A 26,372-nucleotide genomic window follows, 5' to 3' on the forward strand; every position below is an offset into this window, starting at 1 on the left:
ACTGCTGTGTTCAGACTGGACGGCAGGAAGGCGAAGGTGGAGCCAGGAGGTACGTGAACAGGCCAGAGAGGGTGAGGGCCTGCATTAGGGTTAAGGAAGTGGACGTAAAAAGTAGGTGGGTCTTTGCTTTGGGGGACGAAATTCAAAGGACCTCCTGATGCACTGGAGGTGGGGTTTCAAGAAGGAGGTGATACGAGGCTAAGTCCCCGGCCTTCCGTCCCTACCACCTTACATCATGCCTCAGCTTCTGCATAAAACTCCTTCCATGGCCCACAAAAGGGATTCCACAGTTTTGGTAACTTATGAGGAAGAGAAAACAGAGGTCTGGACTTTGCCCCTTCTTGCCCAGCAGCTGGGATGCAGGCGCCCTGGCTGAGAGGGCAGAGGTGGCAAGATGCGTGCACCTGGGTGGCAGACCTGCCCTGGGGTGGTCACTTATTTCCCAGCCTGTGACTTACTCCCGCTAGGCCCGGCAGGCTGAGGAAAAAGCTCCCAGCCCCATGCTGGGGAGGGTGGGGGATCTCTGTCTCTGAGGAACTCAGCTGTGCTGACAGCCAGAAGGACTGGGCCTGTCGCAGCCTCACGCTGCTGCCCGGAGACCCCTGACAAGGGCTCAGCACCCCTGACTCCCACTACACAACCAGGGCCTCATCGGAAGAGCACAGGCAGGCTGCAGACGTGTGGGGACTCTGAGCAAGGGCGTCATTTGGAAAGCACTATTTTTTCAAAAGAAACAAAGAAGAAAAAAAAGAGAGAAATACTGGGGTAATTAAGAAAGCCATGCAAATCTCTACTGGCAGAAAATACATAACGAATCACACATGTAAACAGCGAATAAAGGAAAAAGAGAGGTTGAGATAAAGCTCCTCCTCCTAAGAACAGCCTGCCAGGAGCTTATGCAGCCACCCACAGCAGCTCCCGGCACCCACGGCCGCTCCCAGCACCCACGGCCGCTCCCGGCATCCACGGCCGCTCCGGGCAGCCACCACAACACTTGTGCCTCAGGAGCTGGAAAGGGGCTGTTCTCCACTTGGTTCCATTCAACCTGCAGCATCTCCCTGTCCTGAAAATCTCATTCCCATTCAGCAGGGACCCCGACGTATGAAGGGGACCGGGGTGGGCCCTGGACCTCTCTGCGGGGTGAGCTTAGGGCACAAACCCGGGCGGCTTTGCCCTGTCCCCGCCAGGATGGAATGTTTTCTCCCCATGCTGGTCAACGTGGTGGCCGCCTGCCACGCCACGAGTGAGCCCTGAGCGGTTGGAAGGGGCAGCGCCGAGGAGAAACGCGACCTTCCATTTTAGACCATTTCAATTGTAAAGGGACACTGTGGCTACCACAGGGACGGTGCAGCTCCTGGCATTTTGACCGCGTACGGGCCAGCCCCAGAGGGCTGGGAGCCCGCCACCGCCTGTCACTCCCCGAGCAGGGAGGCTCTCGGGGCAGGAGCTGTGGGCCCGGGTCACTGCTCTGCTGGTTTCCATGACCTTCCCTGACCCTTCGGAGGTCTAGGGCTCTCAGGCCTTCTTGGGAATCTCAGTAACCCCTGCTGTGAAGCAGCTTCCAGGTTCCAGGGTCCCAGTAGTTCCGAAGCCCCCGAGGGTGTGGGGCTTATCTGCAGGGGCTGCGGGAGGGTGCGAGGCCTGCCACTGAGTTTCAGGGGGATCCCTCTACAGAGCACCCTGGCAGGAGGCAGCAGCCCTGACCACAAGCTGAGGCACCCAAACTGCACCTAAGGGTCATCAGGGGGAGCAAACAAAATCACAAATGTAAGCTCGAACGTGCCACAAGGTTTATTATCATTATTAAAAATAAGGCTACGTGTGATACAGCAAGTCTTTGGCAAACGAGATGATTTTTTTTTACTAGCCTTGTAAAATAAATGAATGAGAGAGTGCCCAGCGGAAGGTCTGTCAGAAGATGCAGGACTGCCCCTTCCCCAGGAAGGGCCCAGAGCGCAACAAGGAGGGTCAGAGGCCGGGGGAGACTCTAAAACCCCCATTGTGCTGACTGGGAGGCGCGTCCTCCCTCTCCGGGGAGCATCCCCAGGCCCCAAGCTGTGTCTTCTCCCGAGTGGACAGAAGGGCCCTCTCTGCCCCGACGTCCAAGGATCTCCCAACCTCAGAAAGAGGCAGGAAACCTGGAGCCTACCAGCAGGTGGCAGCCAGTCCGTGACCCCCCCACCTGCTCAGTTTCTAGGTCTCAAAATGAAAAGACGGGCTTTGGGGCCCGCAGGACACAGTCGGGTTCCACGGCGGCAGGTGGATGTCTGCGGGGCCTGCCACAGGCCCTGAGGCCCCGCTGACCTCTCCGGCTCACAGCCGGGCCTATTGGACGCACTCAGCCACTCCTGGGGACTGCAGGAAGGGCCGGTGGGCTCCACACTTCGCGCTCTGCCACTGCTCTGCTCCCAGACCTCACCCGGACCCCAGCCCCCACCCGGGCCCCAGCCCCCACCCGGGCCCCAGCCCCCACCCGGGCCCCCAACCCCGACGCCCCTCCCTCCGCGACCCACGGCGCAGGGCCTCAGCTTCTCCCAGACCCACCCCGGGATCCCTAGGTACCCCCGCACCGGTCCGGGGACCCAGCGACTCACCCCCGGCTGCCGCCTCCACCGCCCAGTTTCCGCCCCCGCGTTGCGACCAGCCAATCGGCGCCCGACTCTGCCCCCAGGTCCCGCCTCTTTCAGTGACCGGCCAACCTCCGCCCGGCCCTGCCCCTGGGTCCCACCTGCTGCCGCGAGCAGCCAATCGCCGCGCAGTGCCTAGGGCTATCCGCCCAACCACCTCCAAAGACTCCGAAGTCTACGGCGGCTGCCGTGACGATGGCGCCCCCCCGCCTTCGGGAGGAAGGCGCTGGCGCTGCCCCTGCCCCACCCCGACGCGCACGCGACCCCCAGCCCCTCGGCCCAGTTCCCCTCAGCCGGCTCCCCCCACCCCTTCTCACTCATCTCCTCCCCACAGCGCACAGTGCACCCAGTGGGTCGGGAGGGGCCTCCGCGTCCCTGTCCCGGCCTGGGTCCTCGCTCCCCCCACTGGCTCCACCCTCCGGGCCCAGAGCCGGGCGGGAGGTCGTGGCCGGTGTGTGGGATCCCGGGTCCCCTCAGCGCGCGTCGGCCCGCGCGGGGCAGGGAAAAAGCAGGAAAACCGTGTGAGAGCAGCGCGCAGGGCGCCCTGGCGACCCGGGGTCCTTCGGAGAAGGGGGTCCGGGGCCGTGGAGGAGGGGAAGAGGCCCTCCGACCCCGAAGGCTGCAAGCCGAGGACGCCCGCTAGGGGTGGGGCCCAGCCCAGTGCCCTTGGGGACCTGGGTCGGCACCGGGGCTTTTCCAACGGGAAGCTGGGACCCGTTTTAATGGAGAAAGACCTGAAAGCGGGCCCCGGGCGCCGCGGGCTTCCGTCTATGAACCAGGCGAGGAGTCTCCCTCCCACGTCCCGTGAAAGCCAGCGCGGACGTGTGGCAGGACGCGGGACACTCAAAACGCAGCCAGGCGTCGGCGCAGCTCCGGCTCTCTCCAAGCCGGTCCGCTCTGGGCGCCTGGATTCACAGGCCTAAGGCCCCAGGCCGGCGGGAGCGGGGTGGCAGGGGTATAAGGGGGAGCAAACCGCTGAGGGGAGAGAAAGAGATGACAAAGCTGCAGGACAGAGGACACAAGACGACCAGTGTGTGTGTGTGGCGGGGGGGACGGGGCACGGCTGGGCCAGAGGGGTGGCGCGGGTAGGGCAGGAGGGTGGACCCCGCGGAGCGCGCCGCTGGGGCGTCAGTGCTCACGGACACAGTTTGGCCCCTCGACACCCGCCTCACGGCCACGGTCCCTCCATGCTGCCCCTCGACACCCAAAGCACAACATCCCAGGGACCCTCTGCCCGTCCCCAGGCCACCGGGACATGCCGGGTGGAAGTGGGTTCCAAAGGCCCACAGCTGGGGCGCCTGACGAGCCAGATGGTGCTGGTGGCCACCGAGTTCCGGCCTGGGTCCGGGCGGGCGCTCGTTCACCTTCGGGTCTGGCCGCCTGTGGGTCGGGCTCCCGGGCCCTCCGGGGGCTACAGGCTGGAGTCCATCAGGGGCTGGCCGTTCTCGGGGAGCACTAGGCGTGCGGCGCCTGCGTGGGAAGAGGGCGTGCAGTGCGGCGCGCGGCGGAGGCAGCAGAGCAGGCGGCGGAAGGTGCGGCGCATCTCCGCGTCGCGGCACGAGTACACCGCGGCGTTGACCAGCGAGTTGGCCTCAGCCAGGAGCAGGAAGTATTTCTCCACGGCCAGCACGTTGCAGGACTCGCAGCCCAGGCCGTCCAGGAGCAGCACCACCTGGGCAGGGGTCCAGCAGACCACGAACGCGCCTGTGGGAGGGAGCCTGGGTGAGAGGGCAGGCGTCCCTGGGGGCCGGCTGGTCGCTTCGCCCCAGTGCGTTCTATGTGCACAGACCCCCTCGTCCCACTCTAGGCCCCACGTGACCCAGATCCCCGCTCCCAGCTGCGCGCCCCCCCCCACGCTGCCCCCCCCCGACACACCCCTGGACCTTCCTGGCACTGTCCGCAGCCGCACCGCTCACCCAGGATGATGGCCACCGTCTTGACCAGGCTGAGTGTTGTCTCGCGGTAGTGGGGGTGGCAGCTGACGTGCTCCGCCATGCGCTGCACGCGCCGCCGCACGTAGAAGTAGATGCGGGCATAGACGGTCACCATGAGCAGGAAGACCAGCAGGCTGGACAGCGCCCACACCGCCAGGTAGGTGCGGCTGAGCAGGGGCGCCATGCGCGAGCAGCGATCCAGGGCGCACAGGCAGTGCCAGACGCGGGGGGGCAGCAGCCCCAGGACCAGCGCAGTCCCCCAGACGCCCGCGATGAGCAGTAGAACGCGGCCGCGGGGCAGGCGGCTGTGCAACTGCACGGCCATGACGCTGCGGTGCCGCTCCACTGCGATGGCCAGCAGCGTGGCTACTGACGCTGTCAGGCTGGCGTCCAGCAGGCCCTGGCGCAGGAACCAGCTGCGGAGCGAGAGGCGTGCGGTGCGGGGGCCGGTGTGGAACATGAGGAAGAGGTAGGCGATGCCCGCGAAGAGGTCGGCGGCTGCCAGGTTGCCCAGCAGGAGGTAGATGGGCTGGTGGAAGCGGCGGTTGGAGGCGATGGCTGCGATGACCAGCAGATTGGTGAGCAGCACGAGCACGCTGACCGTCAGCCCCAGCGCCACCACCAACACGTCCTTGGGTCGCCAGTGGGAGGTGAGCTCCTTGCCGCTGTTGTTGTAGAAGAACCGGATGGTCTCGTTGAAGTGACAGCGCTCCATGGCCCGCATCTGGGGGGACACGGGGGTGGGGGGTCAGGACCAGCAGGGCCCCAGCCGTAGACCCCTGCCGGGGCAGGCTAGGGTGGCCCAAGGACAAGCAGTCCATGGGGTGCAGTGGCTAGGACCAGGCAGGTTGGCCAGGAGGTCCTGTCCTTGCGAGCGGGTTCCTTCCCTGACCCGAAGCAGCGAAACCAAGCCCACGCACGTGGGGCCATCTGAGTGAGGGCGGGGCAGTGGGGCGGAGCCATGGGAGGACACTGGGCGTTTCCGGCGGGGTGGGGGAAGGGGTAGGGGGCTGGGAGGAAGGGGTAGGGGTGAACGGCGGGGTGGGTGGGATGGGGGGCTACAGGAGGGGGAAGGGGTAGGGGGCTAGGAAGGAGGGGGGCAGCGGGTGGAGGCGGGGCGTGGAGGGAGGGGGGAGATAAGGGGGCCACTGAAGGGGGAAGGGGTAAGGGGCTAGGAGGAAGGGGTAGGGGTGAACGGCGGGGTAGGTGGGATGGGGGGGCTACGGGAAGGGGAAGGGGTAGGGGGCTGGGGGTTAGCGGGAGCTGGGGGAAGGGGCGGTGCCCCACCTCCGCCGGCAAGTGCGGCCTGGAGAGGCGGTGGACCCTGGCGCGCCCTTCCCGTCCCGGCCTTACCTGGGCGCTGCCGCACCGCGCCGGGGTGCGCTCCCGCGGGGTCGGGGGGACCGGCCCGAGGCCCACGGGCTGGCAGCGGGAGGGGTGGGGCCAGGGCGGGGGCGGGGCAGAGCCGCCGGGGCGCCCCGCCCCGGAGGCAGCCCTGCTCTGGTCTCGCGGGGGTCCGGTCCCTCTCCCTTTCAGGCGCGTCCCCCACCCGCACCCCACCCCCGGCTTCCGCACACCTGAGGCGCCCACAACTCCGATTAGCGGGACTGGGCGGCCTGGCGGCCGCAGGATCCCACTAAACCCTCGCTCCGCCCCGGGCAGTTCCGGGTGGTCGCAGGCCGGCGCCCCCGGCCCGCCCCCGGCCCTCACGCCCAATCGGCGGCCGAGCTGCAGGCCCCGCCCTGATCCGACCAGGCTCGCCCCGCCGCGACCCCCGCCCAGCCCCGCCGTCCGGGTCGGGATACCCTGTGCGCACACCCCTTCCCGGGCTCCCCCCTCGCTGCCGAGCGCGCAGCCCCCTTGTCCCCGCTGCGTGCGCGCCGCGTGCACGGGCTGTGTAGGGCGGGATCGACCCAAGTTCCGGGAGGCCGGTGACCCAGCACGGGCGCGCAGGAGCGTCTGGGGTGAAGGGAAGGGGTCTCGGGGACCCTACCGCTGTCCCCTGGGAAGGATGCACGCGCACTCATGTCACAGTTTATTCAGTACCAGGACTGGGGAGTCGGGTCTGGGCTGCCCCCTCCCCCTCCAAGATACCGGCCCCCTGGTGTCAGTGGAGGGGGGGGCAGGAGCGCTCGTAGACCCCAACAAAGTTGCCAAGAGACAGGGTGGACCCCAAGGATCCCATGACCTGTGACCCTGACACTAACCCTTGTCTGGTGGGGTGGGGACTCTTGGGACACTGCCCAGAGAGGGCCTTAGGCCACCCCAGTCCGCCTGACGGTTCCTTTCAGGAGCTCTGCAGGAGCCCCCAGCACTGCCCCCTGGCCCAGTGTCTGGCCAGCAACTGGGGCTGGGGAGGCGGGTCCATCCTCTCAGTAGAGCCACCCACCCCACAGTCGGGGCTGGGTGGGGGGGTCAGAGGTGGTCCTCAGCCTCCTCAGGCCGGGTGTCCGGGCAGCATGTGGCCTTGGGCACAGCGTCGCTGTGCAGCTTGGAGAGAAGCCGCGCTGTCTCCTGGGTGATCTCAAAGTGCTTGGGCAGAGGGGCGCGGCGCAGGGGGCTGCCCTCAGAGGAGGTGGGCGCAGGGCCTGACCGCTGGCCCCGCAAACTGCCCTGTGGCCCCGATGTGGGAGGGGTCTCTTCACACAATGTGGAAGCCACCAGGGCCAGGCTAGACAGCTGGTGGGTGACAGGCCGCACGCCCCCCCGAGGGCACTTCACTGGCTGGCGGCTGAAACGGCCCCGGGACTGTGTCCCCAGGAGCGTGTCCTCAGGGCCTGAGGCAGGGCGGGAGGGTGGTCAGGCCTTAGGACGTGTCCCCCACCAAGCCACCCAAGCAGGGGCACCCCCCCCGAACTGCGGGCTGCTTCCCAACGGGCTCACCTTCCCCTGTCCCGTCTTTGCAGGCTTCAGCCACTTCCCCTCTCTGGTCACTCTGTGGAGAAAAACCCAACAGTAAGGCCTGTGGCTCTCGCCAAGGTTCGCTCCTGGATGCACTTCTGCTCCCTGGGGCCACGGAGCCCTCAGTCTTTCCGCCTTTGGGTTGTGCATGTGACCGGAATACATTTTTAACAACCCAGAAGTGTCCTGTGCCACTGTGGACTAGAGTTAACAGTGATGATGACTCGGCAGCCAAGACGCTCGCCCCGGGAAACCGCGTCAGGGAGCACCGTGTGGCTTTCCTGCGAACCCACAACGGCTCCAACGAAAAGTAAAACACAAGTGGGAGTGCTGGCCTCCCCACACAGAGCAGCGCTGGGGCTTCGGGCTGGGGTCCCTAGTTTAGCACTGTTGGAGCCCCTCTGGCTGCACCTCGGTTTATCCCCTTAGCCACTGCTACCAGCACCGGAGCCCTTTGCTCAGGTGCGTCAAGGCCGCCCTGTTTCTGAGAACCCCCAGCTCGCAGGCAGCCCCTCGCCCCAGCCCGGGGCAGCTGACAGGCCAGTGGGGGGTCCTGAAGAACAGGGCCTTCGCCTGGGCCGTGCTGGCTGCCCAGAGTGGCTGACTTACCGCTGGCCTGGTGCACAGCCATGCCCAGGTGCTGACACACCCCTCCCAGGAGAGGCTTTCCCGCCTGGGTGACAGGAAGCTGAGAAAGCGCCTGGGTGTGGCAGCCACGCGGTGTGGCTTCCTACATCGGGGACTTTGCACCTCTACCTGGAGCACTGTCCACCCTTGCCCCGTGACCCTGTGGCCACCCACCGCCCCCGGCCCAGCTGCCCCCTTCCTGTTTTCTGTCTCTGTGATTTAATGTTGGCCTCGCCCTGATGAGAGGCATCTACTGATCCATCAAAGTGATTCTCGACTGAGGCCTGGTGTCGTGTGGGGACGGTCACCCATGAGCACATCACAGGCCCACGCTGCCCATTATGGGCTGCCCCATTCCCCCGTCCCCTCCAGAGTGAGCTCAGGTGAGACCAAGAAGGGCTGAAGGGGACTCGGGGTGGCGGAGAGGGAGGAGAGGGCAGTGAGGAGGGTGGGCGCCTACCTCGGGGGGCGAGGCCTCAGGGAGCTCCTCCATGGCGCCCTGCAGCACAGGATCTGGGCTCGGGTCTGGGGCCAGGGCTGGGGGCTGGGAATCTGGGGGTGGGGGTGCTGGCTGGAGGCTGGTTGTGAGGGGCCCGGAGTCTGGGCTGGGGTCGCAGGGCAGGGTCTCGAGGGTGGGGGACAGCTCGTCCATCCCGAAAACCTGCTCATACTGCGTGATGAGGAACTCCACAAGCTGGGCCTGGTGCCCGGAGTCCAGCAGGCAGGTGACGGGGCTGGCAGCCCCCAGCCCGCCCGGCGGCCGCAGCAGCGTCGGCCCGAACACAATGCCCAGGTTGTTGGCAGACATCTTGTTCTCCTCGGACCGGGCAGCCACCCTGGGGGTGTGGGGAGGAGGGTCAGGCACAGTGTCACGGTCACCAGCCAGGGGTCCCGGGTCGGGCACCTGTGCACCTGAACAGGTGAGCCACCAGGTGCCGCAGGGTGTTGTAGTTGGAGTCAGGCAGCTGCCCCAGGAGCGTCTTCAGCAAGTGGATTGCCTCGGAGCAGGGGGTCCCGGGGTCGCCCCCGGCTGCTGCAGGCAGGGCTGTGGCCAGAGCGATGAAAGCATCGTAGAGGTGGAACGGGACCACAGGGTCGGTCAGCTGTGGGGACACGGGGCTGGGTGGCCGCACAGGCTCCTGGCCCGCCCGCTGTGCCTTGCCGCCTGCCCCTGAGCTCCCACCTCCTGGAGAAAGCGCTTGAGGACACCAGAGACGTCGTGGGGGGAGTTCCCCGACAGTTCCACCAGGGCTCGGCCGTTCTCAAAAGCTTGGCACAGCCGCTCCACGCGGACCCGGGACCCACTGATCCTGTGGATGCCCTGCAGGGCAGGAGGACAGAGCTCAGCTTGGGGGCCGCGGCCACCAGCAGGAGGGCCCATCCCGGGGAGCAAGGTCCAGGGTCTGGGGGGAGCGGCACCTGCACACCCAGGGCGCGGTGCTCTATTTCGGCCGTGCACCTGCTGACCACAAAGGGCACCTCTTCCGGGAAGTCCCTGGGCAGCTGCAGGAAGTCGACCCCAAAGAGGGGGGTCCGTGCCGGGAGCCTCCTGTGCCCACAGAGGATCAGCAGGGTCTCCAGGCAGCGCTTGTGGCAGGTCAGGAAGCACTGGGGGGTGGGTCACAAGGGTGAGGTCGAGGGCCATGGGAGATCCCAGGGGTCACAGGGGCCTGGGGTTATGGGGTTAACAGGGGTCAGTGGGAAAGAGGAGGTCATGGGGATTCTTGGAGGCCATGGGAGATCCCAGGAGGTCACATGGGAGATGCTGGTAAGGGGGACATGGGAGTGGGGGTCAATGGGGAAGAGATCATAAAAATCCTTGGGGTTGGGGTCATGGGAGGTCCTGGGGTCACAGAGTCAGAAGGGGTCAGTGGCCAGGCAGTACCTCCTCGCACTCGATCCCGCTGACCATGAAGGCCTCACAGTCGCGGCACTTGGCGGGGCCCCGCAGCCGCCGTAGCCGGTGGGTCTGTGCTGCGCTGGACAGCGTCCACTTCCTGAAGGGGCTGCCCGTGCCGTTCTCCAGACCGTCTCCCAGGTCTGTGGGCGATGGGGTCAGGCCTGGCCCACCCCCGCCCCCCAGCCACCCTCCCTGCCCGCCTGCCCGGCCTCACCAGTGTCTCTCTCCTCAAGGTCATCCGAAGACTCGGTGCCTGTGGACAAGGCCTTTGCCAGTCGCCGCGAGCCTGGAGGCCAGGGGTCACAAATCGGGTCACAGGGGTCATGGGGAGGTCACAGGGGGAGGGAACACTCCCGGTTTTCAGGGCTTCCGGGACCACCACGTTAGGGAGCAGTCTCAGCGGTCAGGAGGCAATTTCTCAGATAAGTCATAGGTTGAGGGAGAAGAAGGATCAACGGACAGCAGAGCCATCAGAGGGCAGCTCAAGGGCACAGCTTAACGCTTAGGTTAGGGACTGTAGGTCAGAGTGTGGCCGGTGGGTGGAGGAGAGCGGGGGTCAGGGGTAGGTCAGAGCCAGGTCCTGGGCCCACCTGGGCTGGAAGAAGGAGAGTCCAGGGAGTGAGATTCGCTGCTGCCGCCCACACTATCCACGTTGCTGGCCGGCACGGTGCCTGGGGTCCCTCGGAGAGACCAGGTCAGTGAGGACAGCAGCCAGGAGGATGTACTCAGGGAGGGTGTGGCCAGGGAGGACATAGGGAGGACGTGGGCAGGGAGGACATAGGGAGGATGCGGCCCGGGAGGACAGCAGTCAAGGAGGATGTACTCAGGGAGGATGGTGACCAGGGAGGATGCAGCCCTCTGGCAGCTCGGCGCCCACTTCAGGTGCTCACCCTGCCCGCCATGTCCAGCGTCCTCCCCAGGGCCTGGCTGGGGCACTGCCTCGTCCAGCCGTGGTGGAGGAGGCCCACAGGGCTTCTTGCTGCCGTCCAGGGTGGAGCTGAGGGAAGAGCACGCTCAGGGCTTGCATCCTGCCGGCCCCCACCTGCTCTCCTCAGCATAGGCAGTCCCCAAAGGACAGCCCGCCCCCCCACCTCCGCCCCCAATACTAAGGGAGCTCTTGGGCCCCATGGTGCCGCACGGCCCTCCAGCGTGGGTGCCCACCCGCTCCGCGGCCCACCTGTGCAGGAACTCCTGGAAGGAGAAGGCGGGCGGCGGGGCCTCGGGCCGCAGTGCCTGCACGAACTCCTGGTAGCGCTGGCCCGGCTCGAAGGGCGCGCAGCACTCCGCCAGGGCCGCGAAGGCGTGAGGTCCGCGCTCCGCCTGCGCCTCCCGCAGCCCGAACAGGCCCAGGGTCACCTGCGGGACGAGAAGGCGTCGTCGGGGCGCGGCCCAGAGGGGGCGGCGGGGCTGGGAAGCGGGAACTGGCCCGTCCGGGGCCCTGGGGGCCTCACCCGCTTCAGCACCTCGTCCCCCTGCAGCACCAGCTTGCGCACGTGCGACACGATCCGCTGCTTGGCGGCCTCCAGGTCCTGCTGCCGCGCGTTGGCCTCGCGGACGCAAGCCCGGTACAGCGCCTCTGCCTCCTGCGCCTGCGGGAAGCGGGGCGCGGGGCGGGGCGTGAAGGGGCGCGGGGCGGGGCATGTGGGGCGAGGGCGGGGCTTGAGGGGCGGGGCGTGAAGGGGCGCGGGGCGGGGCATGTGGGGCGAGGGCGGGGCTTGAGGGGCGGGGCTTGTGGGCGCCGCACCTTGGCCTGGGCTTCCTCTCGTGAACGCCGCCGCCGCTCCTGCTGCTTGCTGGGTCCCAGCAAGGCCTGGGGGCCCGGGTCCTCGGGGGACCCCTGGGAGCGCGCCTGCAGGTCCTCGCTGCGCTGCACGTACTGGAGCTGGGCCCGCCGCAGCGCCTGCACCGCCTCGTTCTGGGGGCGGGGAGGGGGTGGGTCAGTGGCCCTTGCCCCCTCGGGGCTTCCCCCTCCTGGACCCTAGCCGGGGCTCACCATCCGCTTCTGCTCTTTCACCCACTGCTCCTTGAACTCCTTCCGCCACTTCTCCATTTCCGTCCGTTTGGCCGCGAGGGGCTGGGGGTGGGGGCAGGAATGGGGGGTCCGGGGCCTGGGAGTCCGCATGGCCCCTCCCTCGCTGCGTGGGCTCCGCCTTTCCTCCTCCCTTCTCTGGGTCTGCGTTTCTCCCCCTCCTCGCCCAGGCTGCCCTCCTCCGGGCACCCCAGCCTGCCCTCCTCCGGGCACCCCAGCCTGCCGGCACCCAAAGGCCCCCCACACTTTGACCACTCGCAGGGGCAGCAGGGTGGGTGCTCGGCCGGGTGGCCGGGGGCGAGCCCCCACCTGGTAATAGTCTTTCTTCTGCTGGGCCACCGTCTGCTGCGCCAGAGTGCCCAGGCCGAGATCACGTTCCAGAAACAAGGTGTAGACGTCCTGTAGTGGCATGTGGCTCTGCGGGGTATGGTGGGGTCAGGGGCGCGTCCCGGGGGGGGGCATGGGGGCGCGCAGGCTCTGCAGCTTTCCTGCCTACCTGCTGGTGCAGCGACACCCTGCCCGCCTCAGCGATTTTCATGACGCTTTTGGCAAACTCCAGCTCTGGGGGGAGACACAGAGGGTTCCGTCCGGCCAGGGACTGGGCTGGGCTGGGGCGCTGGGCTCTGCGCACAAGGGGTCTCACCGTGGCTGGCTCTCTTCTCGGTCCAGGCCAGCAGCTCCTTGGCGTAGCGGCTCCAGGTCTTGGCGTACTCCAGGGCTGCATCCACACCCCCCTTGGCACGTACCAGCCGCAGGTCCAGCTCCTCCCCTGGGCAGATGGGCACACCCCTGCCCTGAGGGGATGCCATCCCTGCACCCTTGTTCCCCGAGCAGGGTGCCCCGGGACACTCTCTGGGATCACTTGTCCTGGTGGTGATTTTACACTGCCTGGAGGGAGGGCTCTGGCCTGCTGCCGTGGCCCCAGGCCCCTACCTGTGAGGCGGGCTGGGACTTCGGGAGAGGGTTTGCTCCAGCAGCTGGTTTCACTGGTCTGGGGCTGGAGGGGGAGAAAGGATTTAGGGGCCAAGCCTCCTCAAGGAACCCCCCCCCCCGAGCCCCCTAAGGACTCCCCTCCTGGAACCCCTCCCCTCTCACCACCGCAGCTCTAGGGGTCTGGTCAGGGTCAGGGTCTCCAGCCAGCATCTCGAGGGTCCTGTGGGGTTGGAGTGGAAGGAAGTCACTCAGCCTGCCCCCCCAGGGGTGCTGGGGCCCCAGGGTATTTGAGGTGGGCCCTGGGTATCACTGCTACGGCCCCTCTTGTATCTGGGAGGTCTGAGGTGGTTTTTTTTTTGGGGGGGGGGATGGGACAGGTGAGTTTTTAATGGAATTTGGGAGAGGGTTTTAAGGCCCCCTGGCAACTTTGGGGTTCATAGAGTAGGAGAATAATTGGAATCCCAAATGTTTTCAGGGACCACAAGCAGGATATGTGGGGTGCTAGGACCACTTTGGGGATTTCCAGTGGGTTTGGGGATTGCCTTTAGGATTGACAAGGGCTCGGTGGGTCCCCTCTTAGGGTCTTCAGGTTATTGGGTAAGTGGTCCCAGGTGTTGCAGGTGCCTAGGGCTTCAGGGCATTAAAGGGTTTGGGGTATCCCACCAATATTTCTGGATGCCCCAGACTCAGACTCACACATTCTCCAGTGAGATCTCGAGGTTGTCCAGGCTACGGAAGATATCACTGTACCTCTTCTTGCCCTCCGGAGCTGGGGGAAGCCCTAGGGGGATAGGGGAGTCCCAGGTGGGCCAGCTGCTGCTGCCCTCCCCCAGGGCTCTTCCTGTGAAGGCCCTGGATGTGCGAGTGTGCGACTGTCCTTCCCTCCTGGCCCTGTGCCGGTGTGGGACACGTGGGGTGCTATTGCAGGACTGGCTGGGATGGAGCAGATGGGCTTAGCGGGGACAGATTCCGGGCAGTCTGGCCAAGTGGAGACCCAGCTGCTGCGAGGGGCAGAGACACCCCCAGGGGCACAGAGCAGGTGCCTGAGACAGTCGGGGGAGCCGCCTTGACAGGGACCCCAGGGACCCCAGACCAGGTGGAGACACACCTGGGAGAGCCTGAGGCAGAACCACGCAGGAGGCAGCGGACACCAGTGAGGGACAACAGGATGGGGTGTCCCGCCCACGCTCGACAGACCGACACCAAAAGCCGGTCCTGCGGCAGGCGGAGCCGTGGGGCCCGCGCGCCTCTCCGCCAGCGGCCTGACACCCTGCCCCCATTGCAAGATCCAGAAGCAGAAGCGGCCACTTCCCCTTCCTGGGCCCCCTCCCCCAGGCATCCGGGGTGAGGGCTCCAAAGGGGGAGGGGGCCAGGGCTGCTGGGGTCCCTCCGGCCTGGGGTCCCCGCAATGAAGGACCGCGGCCGCCGCGCTCAGGGAACTCCTCCCCCGGCCCCCAGGAGCGGGAAGGCCAGGCAGGGCCCTCAACTGAGGAACTCGGGGACTGTCGTGGGGACCCTCCCGGGCCCTGACCCGGGCACCCTACCCGGCTCCGCTGCGTCCATGGCCCGGCCCAGCCTGGAAGTACTTCGGCAAGGGGACGGTACGGGGATGGGGTCGCGTGCCGGCTCGACCGGCTCCGGTTTCCTGCCGCCGCCGCCGCCACCGCCGCCGCCCTGCTTCCTCGTAGCTCCGCCCCCAGCGGGGACCCACCCTCACCGCCGAAGCCCCGCCCCTACCGCCCCCACCCTCACCGCCGAAGCCCCGCCCTCACAGCACAAGCCCCGCCCCCGCAGCCCGTTCCACGGAGGCCCAGCTCCCCAAGCCTGTGTGGCCTCAACGCCCACGAGCCCCAGCTGCCCACAGTGCCCAGTCCTCAGGATTCGCTGAGGGCACCCCCAGCTTCAGGCCAGTCGAATCTGAAGTCCCAGGCTGAAGACCCCTCCTTGGGAACCCGTGACTTGTCAGGCACCCGGAGGTGGTCTCCCAGGAGTCTTCCCAGTAGTATTTGAGTAGACTGCCCCCGGGGCTCAGTGAACCCCCCCCTTGCTGGGTCCGCCATAAGGGACCGCACACAGGCGGAAGCCCCTGCTGCACCCCCAGGCCCAGGCCCTCAGTGCATCTTGTACAACCGACAGAAACCCACTCTCATGCCCCATTCAGTGGGGTCTTCTGCCTGGAAATAAAACCCTTAAAACTTGTCACAACACCAGGAGACACACGTGGCTTTATTAGATTTAGGGCTGTGGAAAGGGGGAAATGCAGACCAGCTGGGGCCCCTCAGGACTCATTCCAGTTCCTCAGGGTCAAAACGTGAAAGCCACGTTCCAGCACAAAGGGGCTCAGCGCACCACACAGGGCTGTGTCCCTCTGCCCTGAGCCAGGACCTGCTTTGATGACACGGAGACCCCAGCCCAGGTCCAGACCTGTGGCCCCCACACCCCACGAGCGCCAGAGACAGGGAGGCGAGGCTTCTGGAAACGTGATGCTGCTTTATTGAGCAAGGTGCCCCGCACACGGGCAGGCTGGCGCGGGGGCCGGGCCCCAACCCGGGGATGGCCCTGGGCAGCTATGACGCTGGCACCGCTGCCTCAGGAAGGCACTTTCAGCTTCGGGGTCCCCAGGAAGAACTGCAGGGTACGGTCCGCCAGGAACGCCAGGCAGAAGTCAAGCAGCAGGACCTGGACGATGACCAGCTTGAACTGGCCGGGGTGGGTCGCGTGAGTTTGGGCCAGCAGGCCAGGGGGCTGGTCCCCGCGTGGCCGCACTCACCTCCACGGGGATGTCCACAAGGCCAAACTGGCCGTTGAAGTCGGGCGAGGAGCCCAGGAGCAGACCCAGGATGGCCAGCAGCGACGCGGCCAGACTCCAGACCAGGGGCTTGTTCTCAGGCAGGCTCTCCATGAAGGGTGGGCCCTGCGGGCAGGTGGGAGTGAGGGGTGTGCAGGAGCAGGGCACCAGGCGGCGAGGCACGGGCGGCGGGGCACGGCCTCACCTTGTAGTTGATGGCGAAGGTGGCTGTCTGCATGGCCATGGCCATGATGTACACGGTGCTGTTGACCAGGGTTGGCTCGAACTCCTTGTCCAGGTCCACGAACCGCTCCTGCCTGCGGGCTGCGGTCAGCCCTGGCCACGCCCACCTCCCCGCCCCCCCAGGCCAGCCACCCCTCCCAGAGGCGGGGGACACGCACCTCTCGGGGCTCCGGGCCTGGGCCTCGCGGTAGAGGAAGATGAGGCTCAGGAAGTGCACAAGGAACTGCAGCAGGACCGTGAGGACCGTGTACGCGTTGAAGATGTTCGGCAGCGGCCGCTCTCGAGACAGGGTCTTGAGGGGCTATGGGACAGGCAGGGGGAAGGCCACAGGCTTGCCCTGGGGTCCCCATCCCGCTCGACAGCCTGGCCCTGGGCTCCCCTGCCGCCCCCTCCCCAGCCCACCCAGGGTCCCCAAACCATCAGGCCATTCAAACCCTCACGGTCCCTGTGTGTCCAGCCCAGCAAAGCCCGGACCCTGCCCCGTGGCACCCTCTCCTTTTCAGAGGACACAGTGGTGGCCTCTGACCAGGTCTCAGCCCGCCCCCCCATGGGCCTGACCTTCCTCTCTCCCTCCTACTGCGTGTGTGGCCAAGACCCCCCACCTTGGAGCGTGAAATGAAGAGGAAGCAGCCGGCCAGCAGCAGCCCCTGCAGTGTGGCCTGGAAGTCGCTGAACTTGACGCCCTCCAGATAGAGCACGCTCTGGCTATAGGCCAGGATCAGCGCATTCAGCGCCAGGATCTTGAACATCTGCAGCGTCGTCACCAGCGTGCAGCGACCCTGCTTGATGACGTGGCAGACTGCGGGGGGGGGGGCATGGTCTGGGTGACCCAGGGTGGGGGGGAACCCAAGGATGAGGGGCCGGGGCCTGGGACCAGGGGTGGGGCCATGGGCAGCCAGAGGGGCAGGAGGGGCTCACTGCACTGGATGGAGGAGAGCTTGGAGGTGAAGGGTGCAGCGATGCTGGCGTCACCCAGCTTCACGAGGGGTGTGCTCTCATCCTCGAGGTCCCGCAGCACCTGGCTCAGGCGGTCCTGCAGGGAGGGGCCCATGAGGCCCTGGCCGTGGGGTGGGGGGCACCACACCCCGTCCCGAGACTCACCCGCTGGGACATGGGCAGCTCGTCGGTGGGTGGAGGCCCTGCCCTGGGCCTGGCCACTCTCGGGGCCACCCTGATGCTGCCGCTCTGGACCGGGCCATCCCGGGGCCGCCGCCTGCGCTCCACCAGCCGTTCGGGGGCGCTGGCCAGGAGTGCCACACCTGGGGGCAGGCAACGTGGGTCTGCGTTCCGGGCTGCTGTTCCACAGCCTCAGAGCGCGCTGCTCCCACCCAAAGTCCTGGGGAGACCCAGGGAGCTCCGGCTCTGCTTTCTACCAAAAACAAAGGGAGTCTAGGTGGTCACAACCCAACAGCCTCCAGGGCAGAGGCTGTGGGAGGCCAGGCCGGTCCTCCGTCTTCTTGCCTCCCAGGCCTGCCTTGGCTCACCCACGTCGGCGTGCTTCAAGGCGCCCACGTCGTTGGTGCCGTCCCCGCACATGAGTGTCACGTAGCCCAGCTCCTTCAGGCTGGTGATGACCAGCTCCTGCGCAGGCGAAAGCTGCTGAGCCCGGACCCTGCACCTGTCCCCCAGGACCCCGCTGCGTCCCTGGCATCACCCACCTTCTGCTTAGGGGCCACGCGGGCAAACACATGCACGTGAGGGATGAGGTGGAGCAACTGCTGGGGGTCCGCAGCCTGCAGGTGGGCCAGGCCGTCCCCCGTGAGGCACAGCGCGTACTTGTCAGCCAGCGCCTTCACAGAGCCCGGGGTCAGGGGCAACACGACGCTGCCATCGATGGAGTGCCACTCCCAGGGTCGGCCTGTATTGGGGTGCCCGGGGTCAGGGGCAGGTGGGGTGGCCTGCAGGCCCTGCGACGTGCTCCCATGCCAGCCCACCCAGGGCTGCCCCGAACCCGCCCGTCTGCCCCACCCAGTGTGGGACCAGCCTCCTCTGTGGTGGACCAGGGGCAACCCCGAGACCCCTGCCAGACACAATGCCCAGTCAGTGTACCCCAGCCCCAGGGATCCCTGCCAAGTCAGGCTGACTCTGTCTCGCTGGCCCATGATGCATGCCCACTCCCCAGGACCCAGTACGAGGTGGCACCCCATGACCCACCTCAGGGGACACGAGAGACCATGTGTTCTGGGCAGGTGGTCTCCCCACACGTGCCCGACAGGCTCCCGCCTACTCTGGGGGCAAAGATGTGAGAGTGCCCGTGGCCCTGGGGGTGCGGAGGGCGGTGCCCACCTCTCTCGAGCGGCGGCTGCAGGATCAGCGTGTGCGCCTTGTCAGTGAAGCGTAGCTCCCGGGCCACGTGGCAGGCGGTGAGCGGGTTGTCCCCTGTGACCATCACCACCTGAGGCGCGGAGGCCGGGCAGTCAGAGCAGCCCCTCCAGGACGAGGCGGCCCACCCCCACCCCAGCACGGCTGCTCCATGTCCGCCCCCCAGCCCCACCCAGGCGCCTTGTGTGACCTCACTTCTTCCTCCCAGGAGTGGGCCATCCCCCTAGGGAGGGACTTGCGGGAGGTGGCAAGCTGGCCCCCAGGGTGGCCCCAGGCACAGTCGGCTGAGGGGCAGCCTGGAGCCAGAGGTTGGGCGCGCACCCGGTGGGACGCATTCTGGATCTCACGGATCACGGCCTTGGAGTCGGCCTTGAGTGGACAGGAGACGACGATGAAGCCGACAAACTTGAGGCTGCACTCGAGGGCTTCGCGCCTGACTTCTCGGGCCTGTGTGGGGACACGCGAGCGCCCTCATCACTACACCTGCCCCACCACTGCATCCAGGTTGAGCGCGGACTGGCGAGGAGGCCCTCCTCATTGTCCTGTCTGGCACCCAGTGCCACAGGCCCCCAAGGAGCTCAGCCCTACTTGGGGGCGATGGAGGAGGGGGGCCGGGGCTGGGTGGGGTCGTGGCCTCACCTGCTGGTGGGAGAGGTGCCCCAGCTCCTTGTACCCCAGCGCCAGGACGCGGGCTCCTTCCCGGGAAATCTCAGTGTGGATGTGGTGGTAGTCGGGCGGGCACTGGGAGAACTGCAGGGGGCACGCGTGCCATCAGTGACGGCCCCCTCTCCCACCCCAGCCCGCGCCCCACGCCCTGTCCAGGGCTGGCTCACCATGGCGTGCAGGGTTTCGGGGGCCCCCTTCACGGCCGCGATGTAGCAGAGATCGGGGGAGCCGAGCTTCTCGTAGGAGGCAAGCACGGACATTCGCTTTAGGGCACTGGCAAAATGAAAGCGCTGGTGAATTTTCAGCCCCTGAGTTTTAATACTTCGGGGGAATACTTTCTCATCTGGAAACAAATAAGTAGGAGTCCTGAGGGGCTTCGCTCAGGAGAGGCCACCCAGCCAGCCTCTCCCGACCGCCTGCGCCCCTCACCCAGGGGCTGAGAGCCACACGGGGTTTGGCACTCAGGGAGACCCCACCCAGGACCCCCAGGGGTGCAGCCTGGCCCTGAGAGGGGCTGGGGGCTCACCTCGGGTCAGCGTCCAGTCCACGGCCGTCAGCATGGCCTTCTCAAGGGGGTCACCCACGAGCGTGCCGTCATCCAGCTGCATGAGTGAATGGCACGAGGCGAGGGCGCGATGTGTCTCCACTGGGATGCTCGACACGGGTGTCACCTCCCCATCCCTGCGGGGTGGGCACCACAGCAGTCACACGGCAGGGGCAGGGCCCACCGGCCACAGAGCAGGGGCAGGGCCTGATAGAGGCACCGGATGCCCGCAGCTACCCACCTGAGCCCAGCCACGCCGCGCACCACCAGACTGTCGCTGGTCAAGGTGCCAGTCTTGTCGAAGCAGCAGACCTCGACCTTGCCGGCGAAGGGGATCCGGAAGGGCTCCGTGCAGTACATGTCTGGGGGAAGCTGGGGTCAGGCCTGGCCACCCCACCCGCTGCCCCGCCCACCGCCCCGCCCGCCCGAGGCCCTCACAGAGCTTCGCCAGGGCAATGAGGGAGGTGTTGACGGCCAGAGACAGCTCGATGGGCAGCTCGGGGGGCACGACGGAGGTGAGGATGAGGGTGCACTCGAGAAACAGCTTGTAGCGGTTCCGGCTGGGGTCCTTGGTACCTGTGGGGACAGGGCTGCCAGCCTGCGGTGGCCGGCGTTACGCAGCCTGGGCAGGGGGCGTAGCTCACCTTCCACCCACACGTAGGCGGCTGCCGCGACAGCGAAGACCAGGAGGAAGAGGATGAAGATGAAGGTCTCCAGGTTGTTGGCCGTCACCCTCTTGACGCCGAAAAGGATGGTGCGCAGCAGCCGGCCCTGCAGGTGGGGTGCGGGGGGTGGGGAGGTGGGCAGGGCTTCTGGAAGGCACCGGGTCCTTGGCCCCACAGTGCAGAGACAGCCGCCAGCCGTCTACACTCCCCGAAAGCCCCAGCCACAGGTGGGCGTCCCAGAGCACACTGCCGGGGGGGGGGGGCATCCTGCGGGCTGAGGCGGTGTCCCTACCGCCCCCCACAGAGGGCAGCACCCACCTGCGATGTGTTAAAGCCGGTCCTCAGAACGAAGGCCACACACCCACTGTCCACCGCTGGGGGGAGGAAAGCTGCCGTCAGCCTGCAGCTACCCCAACTCTGCCTGACCCCACCTGGCCTCCCCCAACCCCTCGGGCAGCCTCGACCCCACCCGACCCCCCAGCTGGCCCCGGGCACCTACGCTTGAGGCCCGAGGCGGCCTTCTGTGGCGGGATGTGCTGCACCACCTTGGTGCCCCCAAAGACGACGTGGAGCCGCGCATCCGCCTGCAGGTCCAGCACCCGGGTAGGGTCGAGGTCTCCGATGGGCTCCTGAGAACAGGGTAGGGTGGACCCGGTGCCACAGCCACCCACTCCCTGCCCCAGCTCCCCCTGGGCCCCAGCCCTCCTGCGGCCCCCACCCTCACCTTCATCTGCGGCACCGACTCCCCCGTGAGCATGGCCTCATCCACGATGCAGCGGCCTCGCAGCAGCAGCACGTCGCAGGGCACCAGGTTGTCCTGGGGGGAGCGGCCTGTGGGGCAGGGGAGGGTTGGCAGTGCCCTGGAGGCGGGCCCCCCGGGCAGGGCCGGGCCTCACCGATGGAGACGATGTCCCCAGGCACGATCTCGTCACTGGCGATGGGCCTCCACTTGCGGCTCCGGTAGACCTGGGCGGGGCCAGGCAGGGCGTCCATCAGGAGTCCCCTCTGGGCCGCTGCAGCTGACAGGGAGCCCCCGGGCCCACCCTCCCTGGCCCAGGCCCGCCCCGACCTGGATGGCGTGTGGCTTGTTCCCCATCTTGCGGATCTCAGACATGTTGCGCATCTGCTGCTGCACAAGTGAGGCCTCGAAAGCCACCAGCATAGAGAGTGTAAAGACGCTGTAGTACCAGTACTCATCCAGGCACCAAAGCCCCACACACAGCACCTGTGGGACAGACAGTGTGCATGGGCCCTCAACCCTGGGCAGACGCTCTGCCTGCCACCAGCCGCGGCCCACGAGGACAGGGAGCAGCAGACAGGCTTGCCCCGACCCCAAAGGACCCAAGGACAGAGGAGGCGAGAACGGCGGAGCTGCCGCTTTACCTGAAACACAAAGAAGGGGGCTGTGGCTCTCTCCTTGAACAGCTCAGAGAAGTCAGGCACCACCATCTCGGCCCTGGAAGACATCACATGCCCGCCCTGTTCCTGGCAGCACTTGTCCTGCAGATGGGGGACTCCAAGGCTTGTCCAAATATGCCTGGAGCAGAGCCCCAGTGTGCAAGAGGCAGCTGCTCTGCAGGGGCCCAGGCTGCCTTCACTCTGCCCCAAAACCAAGAAGGACCCTGCCACAGGACAGGGTCATAGCAAAGGCAATTGCAGCACGAGACCCCGGGATGGGGTGCTAGGGGCCCTGCAACAAGCAGCAATGGTGTGAAGGGCCTGCCCAGGCTGTCAGTGGGGATGACATTATGAATCTCTGTGTTACATCGTAGTTCCGTCAATGCAGTCACCATTTGTGAAAACCAGGTGAGTGAGGACAAGGGTGCCTAGAGGTTCTGCGGGCTCCCCGGCTTAGGACGGGTACCATGATAGCTGTGACTGGGGCTCTGACACCAGGTGACTGGGTGCGTAGGCCAGGATGCCCCTCCCGGCCGACGTCAGTCCCTGCGGTGTTCGAAGTGATGCAAGGAGAGACGTGGGCAGAGTGGTCACTGCCGCCCATGGCTTTTTTACCACTGTTCCTAGGTGCAGGAACGCATGTGACAGTACCAGCAAAGACATAAGCTTAAAGCAGGAGAACTTGGGAAAAGGGCTGTGGCAAACACGGGGCCAGAAGGGGGGCTCACCTATTACTCCCAAACTTTTTCTCGGCTGCCCGGATCTCTGTGTCTTCCTGGAAACCTCTGCTGCTCTGGTAGTAGGAGAAGGTGTTTCCCACAGGAAAGGCAACAGGAAGGAACTGCTTCTTCTCGAGGGCATCATAGGAATACTTGATCTTCTGGAACTCGAAGGACAGCACCTCCTGCCCGTCCTCGTCCTGTGGTGGAAGGTGTGTTTGCAGCTGAGGCCCCAACTCGGGGCTGCGGGCCCAGGGGAATCTGCCAGTGGGGCCACCCTACCTTATCCCAGTGCAGGGCCACGAGTTCGGGGGAGCCGTTGTTGGGGGTCGGCACCACTTTCACGAAGGTCGCTTTGCTGGCATCATACTCCTGCGAGGGGCAGAGGACCCACTTCTCAACCAACAGTCCCCGGGGCCTTTGGGGAAGATGCGGCAAAAGAGCTGCTCAGATGAGCTCTGGAAAAGGCTGCCACAGGCTCTGCTGATGCCGGCACCTCATGCCGAGCTTAAAGCAGACCCAGCCACATCATCTGGCAGGTTCCCCCCACTGCCTCTTTCGCTGTCCTGGAGCAGGAGGGGCCCTCTGCTCTGCTGCCTCTGCCTGGAATATACAGCACACACCGGCTTTCTTGCTGCCTTCAGGTCTTTGTTCAAGCCTGCCCTTTCCTGAAGCCCAATCTAGTTCCAGCCCCGTTATGGCCTCAGCTTATCTTGGGCACTTACTGCTGGGTTCTTTCTCCTCCACTAGCTGCAAGAAGTGAGGTTTGACTATCTGTTCACTGCTGTCTGTCCAGCACCTAAAACATGGGAGGTGCTAGACGAAGCTTACTTAGACCCCCTCCCCGCCGACCCTGTGAACACACGGCTGCATTCACCACACCAATACTGCACCAGACCCTGGGCAGCAGTGACTGAGAAAAAAGGCCTCACCCCTTGGGGAGCTCAACGGCATGAAGCAGGGGGAAACCAAGACAAGAATCTAACTAAAATTCTGGTGGTACCACGTAGCAAAAGCACACGGTGCACTTCCATGCCAGCTCCATGCCACATGCCTTGCAGAAAGCACCCTCCACTTCTCCTCGCAAAAGCATTGTGCTTGGGTGTCACAGTTTCCATCCGACAGAAAGGGAAACCCTGAGAGCAGAAGTGTTCCTGGTGCAACCCCAGAGCTACCTCTCCTAACCCCATGGTTGTTGAGATCCCCCTGTTCTCGTCTCTGGAGAAGAAGTTAACAATGTCACTTTTTAGCTTCACGCCAATAAGCAAGTACAACTTTGTGTGCGTGTGTGTGGGGGGTAGCAACGTGCTCTTCCAATTCCCCTCCGTAATGCTATGGTTCCCTGGACTCTCATTATACCCACCTGAAGCCTCCATGGACAGAAATTTCAGACCCTCCCCCTGAAAAGATTTGTTAGAGAGAGCACAGGCCAGGCTGAGGTTACACTCTCTCAGAAGGGAGAATGTAAGGGTTCAGGTTCACAATCAGTGCCAGAGAAGCCTCCTGTCTGTTCTCACAGCCCTTGACGCTGTTCCCTTTCCCTCTTCTTCCAGTAAACACACACATGGAAGCTTTTGCAGGAAAGAAGGAGGACAAAGGGGGCTTTGGGGCAATGGGCTCTTTTCTTTAGGCCAGCTCAGAGGGGAGGCTCACTGGAGGCAGACCTCAGCGCCCAGGGCCCAAACCTGCTCAGGGCACCGGAGGTGTCTGAGGTCAACTGGCAACCCCAGAAGGCTCACAGCTACAGCCTCCTGCCACAGCTCTCACACATAGCATGCTGTGCTGAGCCACCCCACTGCAGGCGCACCTGGCAGCAGTCCTCCCCATCCTCCGCCCAGTTCACAGAGCCCACAGCAGCTAAGTCACCAGCTCACCATCAAACGGCTCCCGTTCCTTAAACAGTGTGACTAGCCCCGACTCGGGCTCACTGCGGGATCTAGGAAGACGCCCGAGACCAAACCACAGGACTCATGCCCAGTTCTGCCCTAGGGAGGACCACGCTCAGCCTCCGAGGCGTGGGAACCCACCCTGCAGGTGTCGCCAGGAGGAGGGAGAATCGACCAAGTCCTCGCTAGTACGGGGAGTGGACACTGATGAGTCCTCTGGCGCGATGACATCGAGCAGGCCCTGAGCTAGTATTTTTCTGAATCTCAACAAAAACGCAGGGAGCGATTCTAGAGACACGAAGCACCCTGCACTAGGGTCGTACGGCCGGACAGCAGCGGGGTCAGGTGAGGCCTGAGTCCAGGGCAGAGCAGAGGCCCGGGTCGGGGCCCGCCGGAACGCGCACACTTACCGGGGTGCAGGTGAGCGCACAGCGCGCGTGCACGGACCAATGTCCCGAGAGGACGGTGAGCGCGTGCGTGAGGCAGATGGCGGCGAGCACGAGCAGCGCGGCCTCGGGGACTTGCGTCCAGCTCCCACCCCAGCAGCCAGCGGCCGCGGCGCACAGCCAGGCCGGGTACAGCAGCCCCGCGAACGGCAGCACCGTGAGGCGCCGCAGCAGCGCCAGGCGTCGGCAGGGCCACACGGCGGCGACCAGCTCGTCGCCGCTCGCTATGAGGGCCGGTCCGGCGGCGAGGGGCGAAGACGGCTGCGGCCGGGCCTTAGGCGGCCCGCCGGCCCGGGCCCCGCCAGGCACAGCATTGCCCACCACCGCCATCTTTTTCTGCGCCGCGTTCGCTTCCGGGCGGAGGCACCGCCTCATTTCAAAGGTTTCACTTCCGGTAAGCCCTGGGCGCCGCCATGGCAGCCGGGTCTACGAAGGGTGAAGGCAGCAGGGAGGGCTGACCACGAAGTGGATAAATGGGCGCCGCCATGACGCGCTGCGGCCGGAAGGAGAAGCCAGGGGCCGCCATGACAGGGAGGGCACGAAAGGCTTAGGGCCACTTACCCGCGCTGCCACGCCAGACTGACACCGGAAGAGGCGGGGTGTACTGGGAGCCACTGTGACAAGCTGGGCCGGAAGAGGCGGTCCGTCTCTCTGGGGTTTCGCGGGCACTCCCCAGTCCGGGCCCGAGGGGCGGGACCTGACGTTCCGAGACGCTGCGAGGAAATGGGGCGGGGCCTGCGGCTGCGGAGGCGGGATTGGCGGTGGGGGCGAGGCCAGCGCCCGGGAGGTGGGGCCTGTGGCCTCCTCCAGGAAGCCCACCGCCCTCGGAGCGCTGCGCACGGAACGACGAAAGGGGTTGTGTGTGAGATGACATCGGTAAGGCTTGCTTTCCAGATGCGTAACTGCTGTTATTTAAAATAAACCTCCTTAGTAATTAATATACATTAATAAACCAACGACTGTGAGAAAAATGGAGCGATGTTTCGTCGTTTGTCATCTGATGCAGCGTCCTCTCCTTTTTAAGCCCCTTATTGGATATTTAAATGTTGTAGCCCAGGTTGTGGTATCTTCTGCAGACATTTAATGTGAGTCTTTTAAAAGACAGAATGTAAACACAGTAGGACTTGCTTAGCTTACTATACCCTCAATTTAATAAAAAACAATGGTATTGCTTTCTGTGCGGAAACAGCAGGGCATTTCCACCGGTCTGACTTTCTTATCCGAAGTCGCCCTTTAACCCTAACCCTAACCAACCCTAACCAACCCTAACCTTGACCCTAACCCTGTAACCCTAACCCTAATCCGAAGTCATCCATTAACCCTAACCCTAACCCTAACACTGACCAACCCTAAGGCTAATCCTAACCCTAACACTAACCCTAACCAACGCTAACCCTAACCCTTGAACCCTAAACCTAACCCTCACCTGAACCAACCCTAATCCTAACCCTTAGGCCTGGCAGGGGTAGGAGGTGCTGAGGCGGGCTCTGCGCTTACCCAGCTGTGCTGATTGGTGCATCAAGCGGAATCGTGTCTGAACTAGAGCATTTGAGCATGGATTTTACTTAGTAGCAAGAGCAGGGTTTAAAAAAAAATTTTTTTTGCTTGTGAAATATATGTACACAAAAGCAATAAATTTCAAAGTACAGTTTAGCCAGTAGTTATAGAGCAAATTTCAATGTATGGTATGGGTTACAGTTCCACTATTTCAGGTATTTCTTTCTGGCTGTTCTAGAAAATACAC

The 26,372-nt window shown here is 65.2% G+C and overlaps 2 protein-coding genes across 8 annotated transcripts; both read right to left on the reverse strand.

Annotated features, from left to right (window-relative positions):
- Positions 1–1,773: 1,773 nt before the first annotated feature.
- Positions 1,774–14,643, reverse strand: LOC143650874 (lysophosphatidic acid receptor 2). 7 transcript variants are annotated; one of them, XM_077122182.1, is made up of 22 exons: positions 14,496–14,643; positions 13,648–13,732; positions 13,114–13,171; positions 12,952–13,015; positions 12,662–12,787; positions 12,515–12,579; positions 12,328–12,435; positions 11,983–12,063; positions 11,734–11,904; positions 11,441–11,578; positions 11,167–11,345; positions 10,880–10,986; positions 10,580–10,669; positions 10,204–10,275; positions 9,975–10,129; positions 9,509–9,697; positions 9,273–9,410; positions 9,002–9,192; positions 8,761–8,925; positions 7,445–7,496; positions 4,544–5,285; positions 1,774–4,331 (listed from the first exon to the last, which is right to left on the reverse strand). In XM_077122182.1, the coding sequence occupies exons 1-22, from the start codon at positions 14,512–14,514 to the stop codon at positions 4,039–4,041; spliced, it is 3,288 nt and encodes a 1,095-aa protein (XP_076978297.1). In that variant the 5' UTR covers positions 14,515–14,643; the 3' UTR covers positions 1,774–4,038. The 7 variants fall into 7 exon arrangements, with proteins under 7 accessions (XP_076978297.1, XP_076978299.1, XP_076978300.1 ...); XM_077122181.1 differs by having other exon boundaries at positions 4,110–4,331; positions 8,550–8,925; positions 10,580–10,660; XM_077122180.1 differs by having other exon boundaries at positions 4,110–4,331; positions 8,550–8,925.
- A 512-nt stretch (positions 14,644–15,155) lies between these two features.
- Positions 15,156–25,154, reverse strand: ATP13A1 (ATPase 13A1). Its single transcript, XM_077122187.1, has 26 exons — positions 24,593–25,154; positions 22,579–22,668; positions 22,306–22,496; positions 21,563–21,635; positions 21,249–21,404; positions 21,076–21,145; positions 20,904–21,010; positions 20,679–20,808; positions 20,498–20,553; positions 20,159–20,285; positions 19,953–20,090; positions 19,756–19,876; positions 19,497–19,651; positions 19,138–19,313; positions 18,944–19,054; positions 18,626–18,751; positions 18,269–18,377; positions 17,641–17,840; positions 17,467–17,563; positions 17,084–17,241; positions 16,901–17,015; positions 16,585–16,781; positions 16,141–16,283; positions 15,945–16,056; positions 15,722–15,865; positions 15,156–15,651 (listed from the first exon to the last, which is right to left on the reverse strand). Exons 1-26 carry the CDS (start codon positions 25,001–25,003, stop codon positions 15,541–15,543), a joined length of 3,624 nt encoding a protein of 1,207 aa, XP_076978302.1. The 5' UTR covers positions 25,004–25,154; the 3' UTR covers positions 15,156–15,540.
- Between the last annotated feature and the right edge of the window lie 1,218 nt (positions 25,155–26,372).

The sequence above is a fragment of the Tamandua tetradactyla genome, chromosome 11 (genome assembly GCF_023851605.1).
Source record: "Tamandua tetradactyla isolate mTamTet1 chromosome 11, mTamTet1.pri, whole genome shotgun sequence".
NCBI lineage: Eukaryota > Metazoa > Chordata > Mammalia > Pilosa > Myrmecophagidae > Tamandua > Tamandua tetradactyla.